General features: G+C 26.6%; 1 protein-coding gene and 1 pseudogene across 3 annotated transcripts in view; both read right to left on the bottom strand.

The window, feature by feature from the left end:
• LOC145185451 (1-phosphatidylinositol 4,5-bisphosphate phosphodiesterase beta-4-like) overlaps positions 1-20,415 on the bottom strand; it is a 64,897-nt gene extending 44,482 nt beyond the window's left edge. Inside the window, exons 1-11 of one of the 2 annotated variants that reach the window (XM_090097243.1) lie at positions 19,755-20,415; positions 18,727-18,804; positions 18,437-18,517; positions 15,412-15,534; positions 14,171-14,250; positions 13,580-13,813; positions 12,719-12,885; positions 5,837-5,983; positions 5,643-5,706; positions 4,995-5,079; positions 2,555-2,634 (exon numbers count right to left, since the gene is read on the bottom strand). In XM_090097243.1, coding sequence (XP_089953369.1) covers positions 2,555-2,634; positions 4,995-5,079; positions 5,643-5,706; positions 5,837-5,983; positions 12,719-12,885; positions 13,580-13,813; positions 14,171-14,250; positions 15,412-15,534; positions 18,437-18,517; positions 18,727-18,804; positions 19,755-19,850 — 1,235 coding nt within the window. In that variant the 5' untranslated portion in view covers positions 19,851-20,415. Of the gene's footprint in view, positions 1-2,554; positions 2,635-4,994; positions 5,080-5,642; positions 5,707-5,836; positions 5,984-12,718; positions 12,886-13,579; positions 13,814-14,170; positions 14,251-15,411; positions 15,535-18,436; positions 18,518-18,726; positions 18,805-19,517; positions 19,660-19,754 lie in introns of those variants that run through there. The other variant, XM_090097244.1, reaches the window with a different exon arrangement.
• Positions 1-20,763, bottom strand: part of LOC149883972 (uncharacterized) — a 312,658-nt pseudogene that overhangs the window by 215,925 nt on the left and 75,970 nt on the right. The gene's annotated exons all lie outside the window — the stretch shown is intronic.

The raw sequence follows: 20,763 nt of genomic DNA on the forward strand, positions 1-20,763 counted from the left end.
ATACTATTTATTCAAAACTATATTAAGTAAAAGTGGGCCAACAAACAACTGCTATAAAATAATAAAGTGTTTTATGATTTTGTTTCTTATTGAAATCCAGCAATCTGCAAGAAGAGTTTACAAAGACATGAACATAGAAAAACAAAATGTACAAGGTCTTAAAAACCCTCAGAAGTAATAGAATAAAAAAAAATGAAAGTAAACCGGTATACAAAGTAGAGTTTATCTTTTTTGATTAGAAAACATTTCTTATACAAGTTCTGTACATCACCCAATAAATCAAACTTATGCTATATTATTAGAAAAAACCCCTCAAACTCTGCTACAAATTGGCTGGCCACAGAAGATAATTCTTATACAAACTTCAAAAAAATGCCCTGTTAGTTATTCCACTAAAAAACTGAGAGCCTCTTCTTCTATACATCCATAAAAAAAAAAAAAATTAAACATCATCAGATTTGTTATCAACCAACTGCAAAGGCATCATTAAATCTCTCATTAAACATATTTAAACTCTGATTAGTCAGCTGATTCTGTTCTAAAATTGACTTGATTGGTATAACAGAATCTTTAAAAAATCAAAGAAAAAATATCTAAAGGATTAATTATGCTTGAAAACTTATCAATTTGAATTTATCTGCTCACAATTCAAAAGCAATTTGTGAGCAACTATGAAATGAAGGATCTAACATTCAAACTTCTAGTCAATCCAGCATATACAGGTCTGTTTTCAGAGAAGTTTCTTTTATTCTATTTAAGAATAGAAACTAAAATAAAACTTCCCTTGGAAACATGATCAATTCACTTTGCTAAAGTGCATTACACACAAATAACTAATTTTTGTATCTATTTCATTAAACTGTAAATATATTTAAATACTATAATGTATTTTAGTTTTTGATTTTCATATGGATTATAGGGAAGTTGTATTATGCAGTGCAAGAAATATACTTCACAACAAAACAAAAGCAGTAAAATGATTATAAATTTTGTAAATTAAGTTAAAACCTTTAAAAAACTGAAACAAAAACATAATGTCAGTAAACACTACTTAATATAGTTAGAAAATAAAAATATTAAAACCCCCAAATCAATAAACATTAACAAACTGCTAAAAAAAATGAAAAAGCTATAAAATATCACTGAGTTTTAATAATCACTGTGAACCAGAGAGACTGAGAGGTTTTAGGTTGTGTAACTCAATTAAAACCTTTGGTATTAGTTTAGAATTAATTTAGAATTATTTTAGCATTATTTTAGAATTAGTTTAGAACCTTTTGTTTAGAATTAGTTTATATTGATTACTGAAAACATTTTTGAATTTAAATTTTTTTGTGCTATGCTAAAAATTATAATTAAAAGCCTTGAATGAATGTTTGAAAAAGTTACTAAAAAATTGGTAAAAGAAATCATAGGTAAAAGAAATCGTAGGTAATTAAAATCCTAGGATTAAAGTTAAATTTAAAAAAAACAAACCAAGTGACTTCCAATCATACAAATAACTTTTGAAAATACTTATTTAAAAATCAGAAATAAGGAAATTAATTTTCAAAAAAAATCTAAAAAAAAAAAAAAAAAATCAGCTTATTGATAGATTGCATTTTAATTTATATTTTTCTCTAAACTATACTTAATCTTGTCCTTTTAAAATAATATTATTTATTCTACTTTGAATCTAATGAATTAAAATGGCTAATTTTAGCAAGTCAACTGGTGTTCTTAATCATAATGCTCTTTTCTGCCGCTGGGAATTTTTTTAGGAGCAAAAGTCAAGTCTTTATCCTTGTTAACTCAACAATAGAAGGTCTAAAGAAGCTGTATACATTCTAAGGGTCATGGGGAGAGAAAGTATTTAAAATAATTTTCATATTTGCAGAGTGTAACTACTTTTTAAAGTCAATTTTTTAAAGAGTGTTATCATAAAGTAAGTCTATTAATCTCTATAGATATTAATGTATTTTTCTTAACCTTATTATTTAAAAATAAATTATAAACAGTCTAATGAAGTATTTAAATATCACTTTTGCAGGTTGAATGGATTAGGAACTCAAATTTAATGCTCAAAGTTAGTGAAACCAAACCAACTAGATCTTCTTTACCATATAACTCAAAGTTCTGTGGAAAATGCTGCACAATTTTAGCACCTGGACATGCCCACAATTGCTGTAACAAACTTGATCTTTTTTTACATATATGGCTCCTCTTATTTGCATAACCCTGTAGCAGATTATAAAAACATAACTAAAACTTATGTTTTAGCTACTAAAATTCAGTTTGTTCCTGTTATATTTCTGAAAAGCTTTTTCAAATCATACTGAAAAGGTTACAAATAGTAATACCTATAATAAAATGCTAAAATAGTTTAGAAATCAACAAATGATTTTAATTGAAGAAGAGTCTAATTTAGTTATAACCATTTACATTAATAATAAACTAATAATAAAGGTTTTGATTGCATGACAGAACATAAATCTTGGTGGTCTCTCTGGTCCATAATGCTAATTTGACAATTCACTTTTAAAATATTTGATAACAGACAACTGATAAATTATACCTGCAATGGTTCTCAAATGAAAGTATTACAGGATAAGGAGAAGTAAGAAATGCAGTATCAGCAATAGCTTGAATAACATCCTAAAAAAATTAAGTTTTTCATGACATAGTTAAAACATAATCTAAAAGGAACAAGTTCTTTAAAACATACAGTGAGCAAAAAGATGAATGTTACAAATAATTATTTCTTTACATAAAACTTTCAATGATTGCAATTTGATTTTTAAAAAAAATTTACTTTCAAATATATATCAGATAAAAGAAGCACTTTAACAATTTTCTAATTTTCTTTTTGAAGGAAAAAGATTGGTATGCCACAATTTTATTTTAGACAAAATGAAAAATAATTCATTATAGTATATGAATGGGCCAACTTTTGCTTTTACAATATTAAGTTTTTAGTTTTCCTTTAAGATCTCCTTTCTTGCTCAAAAAAATGTTATCCAACTTATAGATCCATGAAGTATCTAATGTGTGTGTTTGCTGTGAAGTATACTATCATCATATATACCATCAACAGATACCATCGTCAAGGTCTTTGGCTCATTCAGGTCTAATTTAGAAACCATCATGGCTACTGAGGGTGGTCGTACTGAGTAATGGGTAAACTAACTACAGTGCCTTTGCTTTACAATTTTGAATTTATAAACAAAACAAATATTCATTTTATAAAATGATGTTTTTATTTCATGGCACATTTATCCTTATTTTAGATCATTCACAAAGACTTTGTGGTCAATTACATCATTCTGTTTTCTTCTCTGTACAATATTTAATAACTCATACTAATTCAATTTTACAGATAAACTAAACTAATAATTACTTTTAAAAATGTTTTAAAATGACAAAAAGAACAAGAAAAAAATATATATATATCAGGCATGGATCTAAGGGGTGGCCATTGTGGCAATGGCCATATAGTTTAAATTTAACGGCAGCCATGTAAATTTTGGGTTTTTTTGCCTAAGGAATATCCCTAAAAATTTTAATTTGTCTGCCGTAATTTACGAAGTTTGGCTATAGAGATTCCTGCCATGGCTACAACGGTTCTTATTATACGTTACCGACATTTTATTCAATCAATAAATGCAGTGAAAAAATATTAAAATATCAATCTTTTATCGAAATTTAAACCGTGAAAATAAAATTTGGCCACACAGTTACAAATTCCTAGATCTGCGTCTGTATATCCAATAGGTCAAACAATAAAAAATGTGCTGCTTTAAAACAAAAAAAAAAGAAACAATCTGTTTCATCTGACTTTAGTGGATTGTCATTTTTGACAATTAAATGAAAAGAAAAACAAAATTTATATATGAAAATCGTATTTACACAGTGACAAATGAACAGATTTTCAAAATATATTACATAAAAGTAAAAGAAAAAAGTGTTTTTATAGTTAAAATTTGGGGAGTTACATCAGAAGTACAGAAGTGTCACCAGAGATTTTAAAGCAGTTTATGTTACAAGTATAGTTCATTTAGAAAAGAGGCGGTGAAAGTGTCTCTAAAATGTAAAGTTACAACTGCTAAAAAACAATAAATTATTAGACTTGATAATGAAGGCAAATCATTGGAATAATTGTTTATATTAATGAATAGCAACAAAATATAGAAAAAAGAGCAAAAATCCATTTAAAAACAAGCATGAATCAGATTACATAAACTAAGTGAACAATAATTTTATTCTTAAACAAGTCAACAAAAATCCATTTAAAAGTTTTACAACAGCAGCATCTCAGCTGGTAAATGCCACAGGAGCATCTATAACACCCAAGTCAAAAAGAAAAAAAGAACGCTGGATTTTAAGCCTCAAAATCTTTTATTAGCTGTGTGAAACGGCATAAAAGACTAGACTTGCTAAAGCATTTAGAAACTAAGTGCATTTTAGAATGACATTACATTCAATGAAAGTAAATATAAAATATAGGGTTAAAATGAACAAAGGTTGGCTTGAAAAAAGACACTTAAATATAGCACTTAAACCAAAGAATATCAAACTGACTGTGAAACAATATGAAGGTAACTTGATATGGTGGGGTGCATGGTAACAAACAGTGTGGGATTTAGTAATTATGATTGATGACCTGAAGCAAATGAAATAACCGAAAGAACCGTCTAAGATCTAAATTCCAAGATCAAATCAATGTGCTGAACAAGGTATAAAGTCATCTAAAAACTTTATAGACAATTTAATAAGAAGGAAACTACTTTTATGATTTTTTTTTAGTAAAAAAACTTCTTTGAACTAATAGTTATTTTTTTTCTGCAACATAATAGCTTTATTTTTAATTTCTGCATTTTTGAATAATTCTAGTGATAATTACTACAAATTATTAAGCATACAAATTAAGATTAGCATGAGAATATAAAAGAACTTATTTAAATGTTTTGATAGTGAGATTTCTCTGAACAAAACAAGATACTAAAAAATAAACTTACAGAGAATAACACATTGGTACACATTGCTTTTCCATGAGTGATGATAGGAATACCAGGCCCATCCCAGCAATCAAGTTCAACACATCTACAAAAATAAACCCCAGTTTTTTTAACTGTTTGATTGAGGGAAACTTTGCTCCTTTTGTTATATTTGGATAGAATACTTTAGGTTTTTATTTACCAATCATTAGTAATTGATAGGAGTTTAGAATAAAAACGATATAATTTTTATCTTTTCTGCGCAAATTTAATTTTTTGTTTTATCATAATGCTATCCAGAAATCATCTTGCTTTTTTGAAATGTTAGAACATAACACATTTTGAAGTAACCTTTAGTGACATTGAAGTGATATTTAGTGATCAGCCATTAGATTGTGGCCTATTGGAGTTTAATAGATTGAAACATGTATTTTGAATTTTAATTTTTAAAATTTATTTATTATTAGTAACTGTTTTATTCAAAAATACTGCTCTGTTAATTGATAAATGTAAAAACTCTTCATTTTCATGATTACTTTATATAAAATGTTTTCCTCAACTTGCTGAAAAAAACAAAACAATTTTTGTAATTACTAGTCTGTTCTTTCAAACCTCCTTTTAAAAGCCCTAACTTAAAAGGTAGGTCTATTAACAAAAAAAAACTTATACCTGCATCCAGAAATCAAAATTTGTCGATAAATCTCAACACTTGATTTACCATAAACTTGTCGCCCTAAAACAGATTAAATTTTAACTTTATCTTTGCAGACATTAGCATTATATACATACTCTTTGATAAAAAAAAGTTTTTGTTTATAAATCAAAGTACAGATTTGAGAGCAATAGCAATAGCAATAACAAACCTATTAAATATGTGTTATGAGATGAGTTGATAAAGTAATGGTTGAGTGGTTGATTCATATCATGACTAAGAAGAAGACATTCTGGTTTAATAACCACAGCATGTTTGCTCAATAATAACTGAATAAATCCTTGAATACTCAACATTTCTAAAATAAAATTTTTAAACCAGGTTAGATTATTGTTCATTATCTGAATAGATTTTATGTCAAGTTGATTATCTCCAAACAAAAATTGTTCACTTAAATTTTTTATTTACTAAAACCTTTTTTTTTACGCTAAAAAAAAACAAAAGATAACTAAATACAAAAAAGGTTGATCATGCAAAAAGATTTTATCTTAAAAAAAACAACTAATAAATCGTAGCCTTAGTTTTATGTTTTTATTTTTTTAGCTGAAATGACATTTTTTAAAAAAGGCTTCAGAAGAAAGGGTTAATTTATTTATTTTAATAATTTAGAAATGCAAGCTTTTTCAAAAATAATCCAAATTTTTCTCTACAGAAACTGGTGACATTTCATGAATTGTTAATACCAGTTCTTTCTAGCCACTCTCACTTCATTGTTAAACTGATGAGACATTTAGTTCCTCTCAGCAATTTCAAATGCTAATTGTCTTTGGTCTTTAGTATTAATTCCAAACAATTTGAGATTTAAGACTAATTTTTTCACAACATCAATTAATTAATTTAAAATGGGTTAATTTAGAAATGAAAGAGGTAGCCTTCACCTAACTGGAATGGCCCATTAAGTACAACTTAAGTTAATTGTTGCAATCTTAAATATTGAAGAGCATAAAAAAAGCACAATCATCCAGAACTTTGATTAGAACTTGTGCATTCTGCTGAGTAATGTGAAAAACTTGGTCCAGGCATTCATAAAACACCTCAAATTTACTACCTTCTTTAGCCAGTCTTTGTGGATTTAATTAGTTGTTTAGCTATGTTTAACCTATTGATAGCAGTTAGAATAGCAGCTTTCTCCCAATTCTCAAGAGCTTATTATTATTACTTATTGCATTTCATTCAACACCAAGTTCACCTAGCCATAGAAGACTGACAAAGTCTCTTACAATAAAGGCAGTTTCTTAGTCTGGCAAAGGCTAGAAGAGGTGCTTTAATCAGCCATGCTTGAGACTGATGCCAAGCTATCATTTACAAACTATTTCATAAGCTATCAATTGAAAACTATTTCATGACTATTTAAAAAGTAAGAGAATATCAGGAGCAATTAGTGAAGGACTTTCACACAGGCATGACCTCATTTATGACATTTAATGCACCTAAAAAGATAGTCTACAACATTAAAAAACATTTGGTGAGTGATGTCAAAAGAAAGCCCAGAAGTACCAAGACTATCAAAACTATATTGTTAAGGAAAAAAAACAAAAAAACTAGAATCTTTTTGACAGTCATGCAACCTTTCTAGAAATTAGTCTACAAATTGCTTTTAAAAATTATGAAATTTCTCTATAACAAATTTATGGCATATATCTTTTATACCACAATTATCTCAGTGTTTTTTTGTTAAAAAAAAAAAAACTCTTTTTCTAGTGTCTAGTTTTTTATTGTTTCCTAGAGCCTAGTTTCTTTTTCTATGTCTAGTTTCTGAAACAATTTCTAGTTTATAAATAATTCAAAAGAATATAAAATATTGTAAACCATAAAGCATAACTTCTACACAAAATGCACATTTAATAATCTTAAAAATGCCTATCGATGCAATCAACAAGAAAACTTTCTGGTATTCTGGGTGGTTTGGAAACTTTTTGCACTTTTGCTAATGGTGATTTAAGTCTTAATAGTTTTGACAGTTTGTTCTCCATACATACCTAGAGATAAAAAAAATTCTTTGATGCAATTGATTTTCATTTGGAATTGCTTAACATGATATTTTAATTTGTAAATTTTTTTCCTCAAAGTCAGCATTAAACTTTTATCAAAACATACTTTGACAATTAAATTAAAAACTTCTCATAGTGACAATAATTGGGATGACCTTGAAAGCTGAACTATTTTCTGCAAATTGCTGAAGGATGGAAATGTTAATGAGAAGCTTTCTGCAATCATTTCCTTTAACTTGTTCTCCTTAGTATGAACTTTACTGAATGCTTAGCCTAGCAGACCAACATTCTGCTTGCAACCAGATTCCTTGTATTTTTTTAAACAAATAGTTCATAGCACTATCTAAATTGAATGCAAAGTTCTCAAGTTTCCAGAATTGGCAATCTAATTTGATTCCATAGCATACCATGTATATAGTGTACTGTGCAGTCAAAAGAGATTGCCAATTCCAACATCTCGGATGATTTAAGGTATATCTAGTTTTTATCAGTGTTTGGTTGCACCACTAAACATTTCTTTTGAGCATAACTTTTTTTGGCGAATAGCTTACTAAAATGACAAAGTTGTTAAAAGTTAAAATATTAATTTTTTACGACGTTATGAGTTATGACAGATTTTGTCTTTTCTGAAAAAGGAGAATATTTTTAAAAATAAACAAAATGATCTCTAAGCACAACTTTTTCAGTAATGTTCAGTGATAGTACACTTCGATAATTGTTAATATCCACTTGTACAACTTGTGATTTGTGGTGCGATTAAAAAATCCAACGTGTTTTATAAACTTCCGTCGTCGCCCCTAACACAAGTAAATGGAGTGAACATCATTAACAACACTTTGAGCAATAAAGTTGATAAGCATATTTATGTTGTTTTTTTTTGTCGGGTGAAACCATGTGATCAAGTCTAAATTTTTACTTGACAACACCAGGTTGTGATCAAATAACAAATGTTGAAAAGCTAATAACTTTGGGAAATGAGTCTCTTCTACCATTGGTAAAAATAATTATATAATGATTAGTAAAAAGTATCAATAATGAGCAAACAATCTTATATAGCCAATCTTTTAGGATTGCTTGTTGACCTGTATTTAAGAGATTTAAACTAGCCTATGGAATTTTAGATTTTTAAATATTTTGTAGCTGTTTCAAGCAAAACAAAAATCATTTTCTAGTTTGAAAGTTTTACATGAAAATATGTTAAACCAGTTGTCCTGTTGCTATGTTTACCTTTTTGTTTTTGGTTTTACTTGAAAATGAATTTAATGTTTTACTTAATCTTTTCTAATTTTTATGATTCATTTTCTGTATAATATACTTGGCATATGTACATACATACATACATACATACATACATACATACATACATACATACATACATACATACATACATACATACATACATACATACATACATACATACATACATACGTGCATACATCCATGCATGCATACATAAATACATACATATATTAATGCACTCATACATACATCTAAGTTAAGTGATTTTATATATGTTGTGTGATTTATATGTTGTTTATTTTTCAATTAGTACTACGAGTTTTGTGAAATTTTTGTTTTTCAGCAAATGTAATAATGATAAAAAACAAGACAACTTTTGAAAGTATAAGGAAGAGTTGCAAAATTCAAATGTTTTTCATCAACTATTTGTCTTTAGTCAACCTTGAAGTTTTAATTGGTGGTGGGTCTAAATAAAACTTATACAAATATAAGAATGAAATTTTTTAAATTTCTTCCTTGAATTCCATTTAATTTTTTTTTTTTTTTTCATTATATGATAACTACATTATATTGTGTATAAAATACAAGGTGCTGGATTAATACTGACAATATTTTAATCAAAAAAAAAAAACTTTTGGAAGTTGACAAAGGCTGATATATGCAAGGTTATGTAAAGCTTATGGTGGATTAGACTGATGGCAGGGCCAGTAAACCTAATTTTAAAACAGTTTAAAAGAAAATCTTTAACTGTATTTTGTTTTACAATAAAAATATTTTACTACCTTATGTTTATCTATAAATTTTTATTTCCTTATGTTTATCTAAAAGTTATTATCTCCTGATTTCTAGATTTCTAAAGGTTAAGATGTAGCCTATGCTTGGGGTAATGAAAAGTGAAAAAAAAAAAAAATATCAGGATAAACATACACCAGGGTTGACCTTTAGCCTTTCTGTATTATAGGCCAGTGACAAACTACGTTTTTCCTATTTCTACTGCACAAACTTTGAATTTCACAAAAAAAAAAAAAAAAGTAACAAAGTTGAAGAGGTTTAGAACATTTAAATTCGAACCTAAGAACATTGCTAAACTGTTTGAGTGTTTTTATATGAAAGCTGAAATTTTAGGAGGCCTAAAAAAAAAAAAAAAGTATGAAGATTTTTAGTCTTCATACTTGTGTCAAAGAAAGAAAATCTTTTACAGAAAATCTATTAAATAATCCATAAGAAGAATTTGGTTGATGAACCAATAAAGGCATTTCTGAGCAGTATTCTCAAAAAGCATGTAATATTTTGGAACCTCAAGTTCAATAAGAACATACACTTTAAATAGGTAAATATAAACATTTATATTTACCTGTATATTTTTATCTATTATCAGCTGTTTCTATAAAAAAAAAAAAAAAAAATGTTGGCTTTTGAAAACAGCATATTTAACATCAAATTCTTAATGCAATCAATTCTGCGAGGTAAAAACACGTCACATGCATTTAAACAAAATAACACACACAAAAAAAAAAAATTTTCTCAGACTGGCCTTAAATCAGCCGAGATAAATAATGTTTGCCATTTTCATCTTGCATGTAATCATAATTTGAACAGTATTACCATCTATCAATGACCAAATCCATTGAATATTTTCATGGTTCCTTAGCAGATCTTTACATACTGCTACAAGAACTTGATGGTTTACACTTGCACCTTTGGCATTTCTCTGAGTGAGCAATCTTTTATTAAGAGGAGATCTCAAAGCCTTAATGGATCTTTCTCAACAACTTCTAGACAAATCTTCAAAAAAACATTTCCGCTGTCAATGTGAAGCTTATGAAAGAACTTTGAAGATATTTTTTGCGAAACAAAATATTAATTAAGAACATGATTCAGGTTTTTACAGTGTATAAATTCCCAATCACTCCTGGCATCTCTTTTTAAGAATGATAGCTTTTATTCTTGTTAAAAACTTTCAGCAATCACATATAATGAAATTTGTTTAGCTACCTAGACATATTCATTCATATTTATAGGTGAAAAGCTCTCCTTTAGAAAATAATGATTTTATCTCTTTGGAGGACATCAATTTTACTGTTATAACTATTTTTTTTTAGTAAAAATTTTTTAGCTTCTCCACAGTAATAATTGCTTTGAAAATTATGTAATACTCTGTCAAGTGTTTTTAATTAATCTGATTATTGTTAAGGTTAAATCTGATATCCAACCTAATACCATTTTGGAAAAGAAACTTCTTGAGATTGGTTCAGTCTTTTGATTGGTTCAAAGCAAATGGATTGTTCAAAACATTTATTAGCTATTAAAAATAAATAATTTTCTTAAACGGAAGTATCAAGTTTATACATGATTATAAATCTTTAACATCAAAAACTTTGCTATTGTTTTTACACTCCCTAAATGTAATTCTCTTTTTTTCAGTAATCAAACCACAAGAGTCCATTTTGATATTAAATCTTTTGTTATAACTTAATATAATTAACATACTATAAAATGTAAATATAAAGATCTTTTTGTGTTGCAAAATTACTTAAAATGAAAAAGAATGAAGATGAATAAAACTTAAGAAGGTACTGTTTAATGTAATAAGAGAATTGATTACCAGATTAAGAAGCAGAAGAGTAAAAAAAACATTTTTAAACAACAAACAAATTTGCTTCTTAAAAGTAAATGTAAATTTGCAATCTTTTCTTTAAAGGCATTAGCCTTTAGTAATCCCTTAGTTACCTTTTATCAATAATGTTCAAAAAACATTATTGGAAAACTTAAAAGCAACAACACTAGAACAGTATTTAGAAGAGATGACACAATTGAACAATTTATTTTCTTATTTCTTAAAGAAGAGATTAATTCCATTAACAATAATTTTTTTGACGTGTTTAAAAGCAGCAATTTTGGGCAATTACCAAACACAGTTTATTTGCAGAAAGAAAGATTCTAATAAAATAATTTGGATATCCTATAGGTATGGAAAGCAGAGTACTTTGTCTATTCTGACTGTCATTTTGTCAAAATGACAATAACTTTGACGTCATTACAGACAGACCATTTGTTTACATTATAGCAAATACACTGTTAAATCTTATAGGTTTTTTTCATCATGACAGATTAAGCAAGCTTTTCTGCTAGATTTTGATGCATAAAAAGAGGCAGTATTCTTAAAGGTCACTGTCATGTTTTTGTTAGGTATGATATCAGGTGAGTTGCTGGGGGTGCAGTTTCAGGAGTTTACTTTAAAAATTATATGCACCTTACTGTGCCAAGTAAAAGTTTTACCATTAAAAACAGTGACTTTTAAAAAGCAAGAGAAAATAACAAAATGAGAATTTAAACAAATATCTTTTATTATATCAAGATGAGTTAGAAGATCAAATAAACATAAGCTTAAAAAGATTAATTATAAACCCAAAACTTAAATTAAAAGAAGGAAAAATGACTTTTATCATCTTTAATATAGGATATATATTAAGAACACTGTATTAACCGTGCTAAATACAGCGATTTTAAAAATATTGCAGTAACTAATGATGCTATATTGTTATATTCTGTAATTGTAAAGTGCAAAACATTATTAAAATCCATGATTAATTTCATGTCTTATCATAGGCATCATCTACAGATGGTATATATGCACAGATTATAATTGAAATATTACAGCTACTTTAAAATTTCAAAGTTTTTATTTAAAAATAAAAACTTTGTTGGTGAGCATAAATTAGCTGTAGTTTAAATCTGCATACTTGAATTAATATAGAACAGATAATTTATAAATTTGTTTTAACTTTTAACTGTAAACTTACCTTTCGTCTTTAATGCTTCATTGCTTTCATAATTCATTATTAAATCTACTGCCTTAGAATTTGTATAATATGGGTGCAATATTTCATTCAATCTAGGGTCACGTTGTTCTTTATTTAAAAAGTCCAATAACTTTTCAGCAGAAATACAAGATGAACGTGCACCAAACCTTAAAAAAAGCAATCAATAGTACTACAATATAGATATCTTAATAATTAAAAAATTTACCATGAAATTGCAAGCATGTTTTCTAATTTTTTTTATAATAAACTCCTGTATTTTATGAAATCATGCAATACTAATTCATAGATGGGGAATAAGTAGATAGAAAAGATTGAATTTAATATACAAGGGTGGGCAAAAAAAGTTCTTTTTAAGGATTGGTGAAGATTAAATTTTATTTTAGTTAAGCATTAATTATTTTAGTAAAGAATGTAAACAAAATAAATGTAAGAGTAGAAAAACTACAAAAAAAGTACTCATTAGTTTTTAAAACAAAATAATTCTAATGTACTAATATAAGATAAAATATTTCAAAGAAATAAGTAAATCCCTGCAGCATTTAATAAATTTTTGCTTTGGTAGTCGTTATAAGCTTGTACAGTGTAAGCATTACAATTATAACTATTTAATGCTTTTTTTTAAAAAGTTCTAAATTCTTAAATGTCTCCGCAAAGTGTTTCTAATTTTTTTTTATTTTTTATTTAGTGATTGTTCAGTACTTTTCAATAACTTTGATTAAGGGCAATTTGAAGGGTTAGCTGTTGTAAATTTTTCAGGTTCATAAAACTACTTATAAACACAGATAATAAAAGTAACTTACTCTTACAGAAAAATAAGAATAATCTTAACATCAAACTTACAATGAAAAAAAAACTTCATCTATATCAGGTCTTGGGCAAAGAAATGTATACAGCTTGTAAAAATGTTCAAAAGTGAATACTTCAGGGTCAATATCTTCACCAGTTTGTAAAGATAAATGTGCTTGCATTCCTTCAAGGATTGTTTGTTCAAAACGAACAGCATTTAGACATTTACAGATACTTTTAAGTGTTATTTTTCCAGAAACATTCAACATTGATTTTGAAAGTATAAACCTAAAAAAAAAATTTTTTTAAATAGTAAAATTTCTACTTTTCTTGTCATAGCTAAATTTTAATCATGTAAAAAGCTTCTTTAGGGTTTTATTTTAAGCAACTATATATAAAATACTTATTACTTTAATATATGATGACAACTGGCAACTAGACTTGAAACGTTTGTGGATTTTTAACTCCAAAAAGTTTAATGATGACAGATTAAGCTGCATTCAAAACTCTTGCAATTATTATTTAGTGCATTTTTTGCAAACTTATTTTCTTTCCAGCTTTCATGAGATGCCTTAAATTTGAAAACTACTTCAAGAAATAATAATTAAGATTAACAATCAATTGTAAACAAAAGTAAACACTTACTGTTTGTAAAGCATTAATTTAACACTTGGATTTCGAAATGTGTATTTATGATTGATAGAATTTATGCATGTAACAAAACTCTAAATAATAAAAACCAAAAAGCAACAAAGCAATATTAAAAAATAACACAAAAATGTAACAAAACGAAAATTGAATGCTTAATTAAGGATTTTCTTAACTCTAATTACTAAACAATTTTTTTTTTTTTTGCAAATCTTAATAAAGTTTAATGTTATAAAACTTAAAATGTTAAATTAAACTTAAAATGTTAAGCATGCACTTGCATTTTGAATATTCAGGTACTGCATAACTTCATAAGCTCTAAAAGAATTTTTTTTTTAATTAATGACACTTTGCCAGATTTAATGTTAATTTAATAATGTAATGAGGTACTTATAATTGAATATAAAAATCCTCTTTGTAGCACTAAATTAAAAGATAATTTTAAAAAAGTGTTATTATGATATTTGTTTACTAATTGTACTTATAAAAAAATCTTCTTTTGATTCTAAATTTGCCCTGCTCAACTAATATTTTTTTAAAAAAAAAAATAACTTTGTTAATTTATTTATAACACTCACAACTTCACTTACCTATGATATTTGTGGAGCAACCTAAATTATTTCTTTAAAAAAAACTTTTTAATTTGAATTTTGAAAAAAAATTTTGAAAAAAATTTCTTGATTTGAATTTTTTAAATTCAAAGGTTTATAAATGAATCACTCCCATTCTTCACACTCATTTGCATAACCATCTTAAAACTTTGGAAAAAAAACTTAATTAAATCCTTAGTTTTAATTACATGCAAACAGAGATGATTGCAAACTTGCTCCAAAAAAACCAGATTAATGATAGCAAAAGCTAGTATTTAGTTAGTGGAAAAGAAACCAAGTAGTATTTAAACTTGTTAGTTAGAAAAACACAACATTCATTTCATAGATAGAAAAATAAAAACCTCATTAACACTAGAAAAACATAACACTCAAAGTACACAAACAAAAACTCCATACAACTTAATTTAACAGTAATTGTGTGCTTTAAAATTACAAAAATGAAAAATTTCTTACAAACTGATAGTTAAATATATAACCAAAATATAATGACTACTTAAATATATATAATGAAATGCTTACTTTTAAGATTGCAAGTTAACATTTATGAGTGTGAAGCTTGCATTTATGAAATTTAGTAGGTTTAATAAAAAGTTAAAACTTAATTTAAAGCATAAAAAATAATCTTACCTGTCTTAATTCTTTCACTTGAAAATCAAAACTGATGAAAGAAACTTCCACAATGCTTGTACCAAAACAAATATAGGCACATCTGCTAAGAATATCGATGTCATTTTTATCTTCCTCTGAGAACTGCAAAAAAAAAATTCTAACATCTAAAAAGCTCAGTACTATATAACAGATGGATTGAGACAAAAGTTAATTTTTTTTTGCCACACTGTAACCTCACAAGGAATTATTTGTAATTACTTAAATCATGCATCAATAACTTAGGAATATTATCTAAAAAAATAATCAAAATGTATCTTTTTTTCAAGAAAGAGAAATTTTTAGAAAAAACAAAAACCTTCTTTGTAAAAAATCCACATGATACAGATGCTTTTGTGGTAAATCATTTCATGCAAGGTTACACAAGAGATACTATTCATAGTAACATCAAGAAATGCAGGGAAGGTATAAATATAAGACAACAACATAAAGGTTTTCAATCAAAGGTGTGGAATAATAAGAATTAGGGAATTTTGAAAAGAGCTGTGAAAAATAAGTTTAGTGTAAATTTGCACAAACTAGCCTAAAAATTTTCATCAAGTCACACAATTATACAAAGTTAACTAGCTCAAGCAGATACTTATCAGAAATCACATAGAAAAAAACCTAAATATAATGAAAAATTAGCTCAAAAGTAAAAAAAACTTAGTTGAAAGCTGGTAAATCATCTATATGGGTCAGATAATATGATTGTTTTGGATGATGAAAAGTATTTCACATTCTATTGTGATAGAATACCTGGTAATGATGGATTTTACACAGTCAATGCTCCACTGATAAATGAGGACATTGATTTATCATTGGAACATTGAATTAAAGAATGTTTTATAAAAAGACTTAAGCCTTTTATTGATAAATATCACAGCGATTGAAATATCTATTTTGCACAAAATTATGCTATTAAGGTCTTATGATGGCTAGATGATAATGTCAATTATGTACCCCATGACAAACCCACCAAATCTTCCTCAAGAAAGACCAATTGAAAACTTTTGGAGATGTTTGGTTCAGTAAGTGTATGAGGAGGATGGACAGCTCATACTGTAAGACAGTTGATGTTGCATATTAAAGCAAAGATAAAAAAATTTGATGAAATTTTTTTTACAAGACATTATGAAAGGGATCAAGGGAAAATTGCACAAAATTGCTGATAGTGGTGTGCTATCCAAATTAGAAACATTGAAAATTAAATAACAGTTAATAAGTAATAATCAACTAAAATTTCAAGTAAAGACTTTTGATTGATCAAAAATAAAATGACTTTAAAATTTGTCTCAATTCACCCATTACACCTGTTAGTAAAGATTCTATTCAGAAAATAGGCTAAATAATTACACTTTATTTATTGTAATAATCTTTTTTTCTTTTTTTTTTTTTTTTCCAGTTTTAAAATGAATTCATGGAGTTAAATATTGTGATCAATTTAAAAACAAATACTATTTATTCATAATATCTATTATAAAATACATAGTACTTTATTGTCTCATTAGGCACAGTTAATTTTGAATTTTTTATGTGCTTTAGAATTAACTAGAAATATCCAATAAAACATGTTTAATGAGTGTCATAAAAGAATAGTAATGAACTATTTTAATGTTTAACAATTCTTTTATTTTACAAAAAAAAATATTGTTATTAGTTTTTAACTGTCTTGTTTCTTCAGACACCAGTTTCTGTAGATGTAAGTTTTGATGAAGTTTTCAGCACTTTTTGTCAATTTTTGTAATTTGTAGTGATTATTGAAAATGCCTTGTGAAAAGAGCCTTTTTACCAATGTAGAAAAGAGAAAAACTTTTATGTTTCATGAAGAAATATTCTCAAATTGGGAAGTTACCAGGAACTCAATAAATCAGAGAATCTTATCAGGCAATTTTTGAAAAACCCAAATATGGCCAAAAATGTATAGAAACCAAGGCAAAAGAAACTCTATTCAAGAGAGACATCAAATTCCATGTGCGGCATCAATTTCAACTAAATCTTTTTTGAAAGTTAAGTTAGAATTAACACTCAATTTTAATAGAGAAACAATTAGATTCATTAATGTCCAAACATTGCTTGAGCTAAAATGAATAAGTTATTAAATCTGAAACTCATTCACAAGGAATGTCATTAAATTTAAGCAAGAAAAGATGGCTCATAATTGGAATCTGGTAATTTGATAAGACACCAGATTATAATAAATTTACTGGTAATATAGAAAACATTTCTTAATTTCAATAAAAATTTTTTACATTTTTTCGGACAAAAAGAAGTTTAATTTCGATGGTCTTTATAGATTGAATGGATATTGTCATGATTTGAGAAAAAACTATATTTTTCAACCACTATATTTTTCAACAAGAAGTTTGAGAAGAGGTTCGTTAATGGCCTGGCTTGGTTTTGTGCAACTGGATAGCTAAAATTAGGATCAACAATGATTTAATTTAAAGAAAAGTACCACCATAGAAAGTTTTTTCTAACAAGACGATAGAATAGTATGAAGTTAAAAAAATTAATTTGATGTGGTGGCCAGCTCAAAGTAATGATATAAATCTTGTGGAAAATTTGTGATGTACTATTGTGAGATGTAGATGGCCTGAAAGAAGTTATTTCAGAGTGTTGGAAAAATATGGAAACTGAATTCTAGCAAAATTTGATTAGACATGTAACTAAGCATTAAAATTGAAAATATTAAATTCTTTTATTTTTGTGTAACAATTTACAAATGCATCTATAGAAATGAGACACCAATTTTTTGGAATTTATTGTTAATTTCCAATAATATCCTCTTTCTAATGTGATATTTTTCTTTTTATGTAATACATGAACTAAAACAATTATTTTTGAATTTTTTTGAATAAAATTTAATATGAATTTTAACCAAAGTTACATGCACCTATAGAACTGAAAGTTTATTCTAAAAAGAGTACAAATCAACTGTGTTAGTTCATAGTTTTATATAAAAAAGATTACTTTTATAATTTGAATGGAAAGAAAAAATTTTTACCTCAGATAGTTTGTTTAAACCTTTTGGGGCAGCACCATCTTTAACATAACTGATATGACAAATGTCAATACATACAGCTTCCTAAAAAATGGCTAAGGCTGATAAAAGCAAACAAATTTATTATATTTTTGTGTTTAAAATCAATATGAGCCTTAGTTTGCACCCTAAATGAGAATACAGATCAGATTTAAAGCAAACCTTTTGGAAAAAGTTAATTCCAATAAAAATTATCAGATAATGATAAATAATAAAGCCTGAATTAGTTAAAAAAAAATATTTTTTAGACTCACTTTATCTTTTTCTTGATATGAGAGAAAAAACCCATGAACATCTATTTTTAACAAGCATGTGGTTATTGATGGCTTTTCCTAATAGTAATATATTCATAAGTAATAAACTTAGATCATAAAATATCATTTTAGATCAATCATATCATTCTATTCCTATTTATTTATGCTAATCTGTATTTCTAATAACTTTTAGAATAAGGTAATAATATCAGAAATATAAGCTCAAATTCTTTAGCTAGGAAAAATACTTTTAAATTTTTTTCGTTAAAACTCAAATCTGTTGGTTAGTTTTCAGAATTTATGGATTAGTTGGCATGGTTAAAGAAAATTACTAAATATTTTGTAAACATAAATTATCAGCTGTCTTAAGTGTTTATTACTGAATTCATATTATTGGGAAAAAAAATTTACACTTTACTATGAGCAAGTAAATAGTAACTCATCTAAAAAAGGCTCAATATATTATCTTAAGAGTTCAGGAGGCTTGTTAAAAATCTGCTGAGATTCCTATGCTTCTTTCAATCACATAAATTTCAAACTAAAACAAAATAGACAAACTTTTTCTTTTAGCAAATCATGCAAGCTTTAAGAGCTGAGAAAAACATTAGTAATATTTATTGTTTTGACGTTAGATGATTTGCAAGCTTTTTGTTACATCAAAATGTAGTTGTTTATAACTTCTCTTTGAACCTAAATTTTTGAAAAGAGATTTAACATTAAGATTAACAATTTTACTTCTATATTCAAGCATACTAACAAACAACATGTAACTTGTCAGCAAGTCAGCATACCTGCCTTTTATGAGTTGATTATGAAGAATGTGAACTCTTCATATTTGTAGTTAAAAGACCTTCATATCCATAGTTAAAAAGACCATAAATAAATTAATAAAATGATTTATAAAAACATTTTAAAATAACATAAAGAGTCTTTTATGAATACACTTTAATAATTTTGTAAGGTGGCTAAGTTGATAAGAAAGAGTTCAACTAGATAGCTGAATCAAGTGTATAAAAAAAAAATCTTACTTCTTCAACTTTTTTAACAGAAACTCCATTTAGAAAACATTTTGCTATATTTCCATTTACTTCTGCAGCTTTAAAAAATTCATTTTGCATTTCCATCCAATATATGGAATCTTTTAAAACGAGTCTTATACAAAAGTTATATTATTTATCAAGCATGGTTTTGTTTTTCTTTGGATGACGACGAAGTTGTTACAAACGACTTAACTTTTTCGGAAAATGATAGCGACTAGATGTTAAGTTCTTCTATGTACTTGATCCTGTCAAATCTGACACGACAAATGAGCGGATTTGCAAAAAAAGAGCAATACGGGAAAAATGTCACGAACTGTCCATATAAAAGGAAAGTTTACCAGTTTAAAAATATGTGACTTTACAAAGTTTCTGTTTAATTTTATTTATTTTGTTTTTATTATCATCCATACGGATAATTGAAATTTTTTTTCGTTGTTTTTCTTTTTATATTCTACCAAAGTAGATATTGCATAAAAATAAACGTTAAGGTTTTTAAAAAAATAATAAAAATTTTAAATAAATTTTCATTACTTAATTCCTTTAATTTCAGATATCTTTATAAACTATAAACAAATTTGTTTACATTTCACAACAATTATTGGTGGACGGTTATGATTTTGACTTTTTCAATACAATGTTCGGTCAGATTAAATTTTAAAAAGATCATATGGTCTTTTATTATTGGTGTATCAATAGTTGTGACGAAATATTCACATACTTTTTCATTGCAAAGCCATTCTTTATAAGTTTTCGTCGTTTTTATCGATACATGAAAAATGAGGTGAAACTTGCAAATCATGTTTCCCACGTCTGGATTGTTTAAATCACGAAATTAAGTATCGTTATTTTTTTCTTAGCTGTTTATGAGTCAAGTGAATTTAAAACCAATAAAAGTAAGGATTTTATTACACTTGCGTTATCTTGAATTTCATAATCCTCAGCTACTCGCGCCCCAAGTAGTAACATAACAAACTCAAGTCTGAGAACAAAGTTTGCG

This window comes from Hydra viridissima, unplaced genomic scaffold (assembly GCF_058129835.1).
Source record: "Hydra viridissima isolate aposymbiotic clone 2 unplaced genomic scaffold, HvirCarnegie_v1 scaffold_9, whole genome shotgun sequence".
Classification (NCBI taxonomy): domain Eukaryota; kingdom Metazoa; phylum Cnidaria; class Hydrozoa; order Anthoathecata; family Hydridae; genus Hydra; species Hydra viridissima.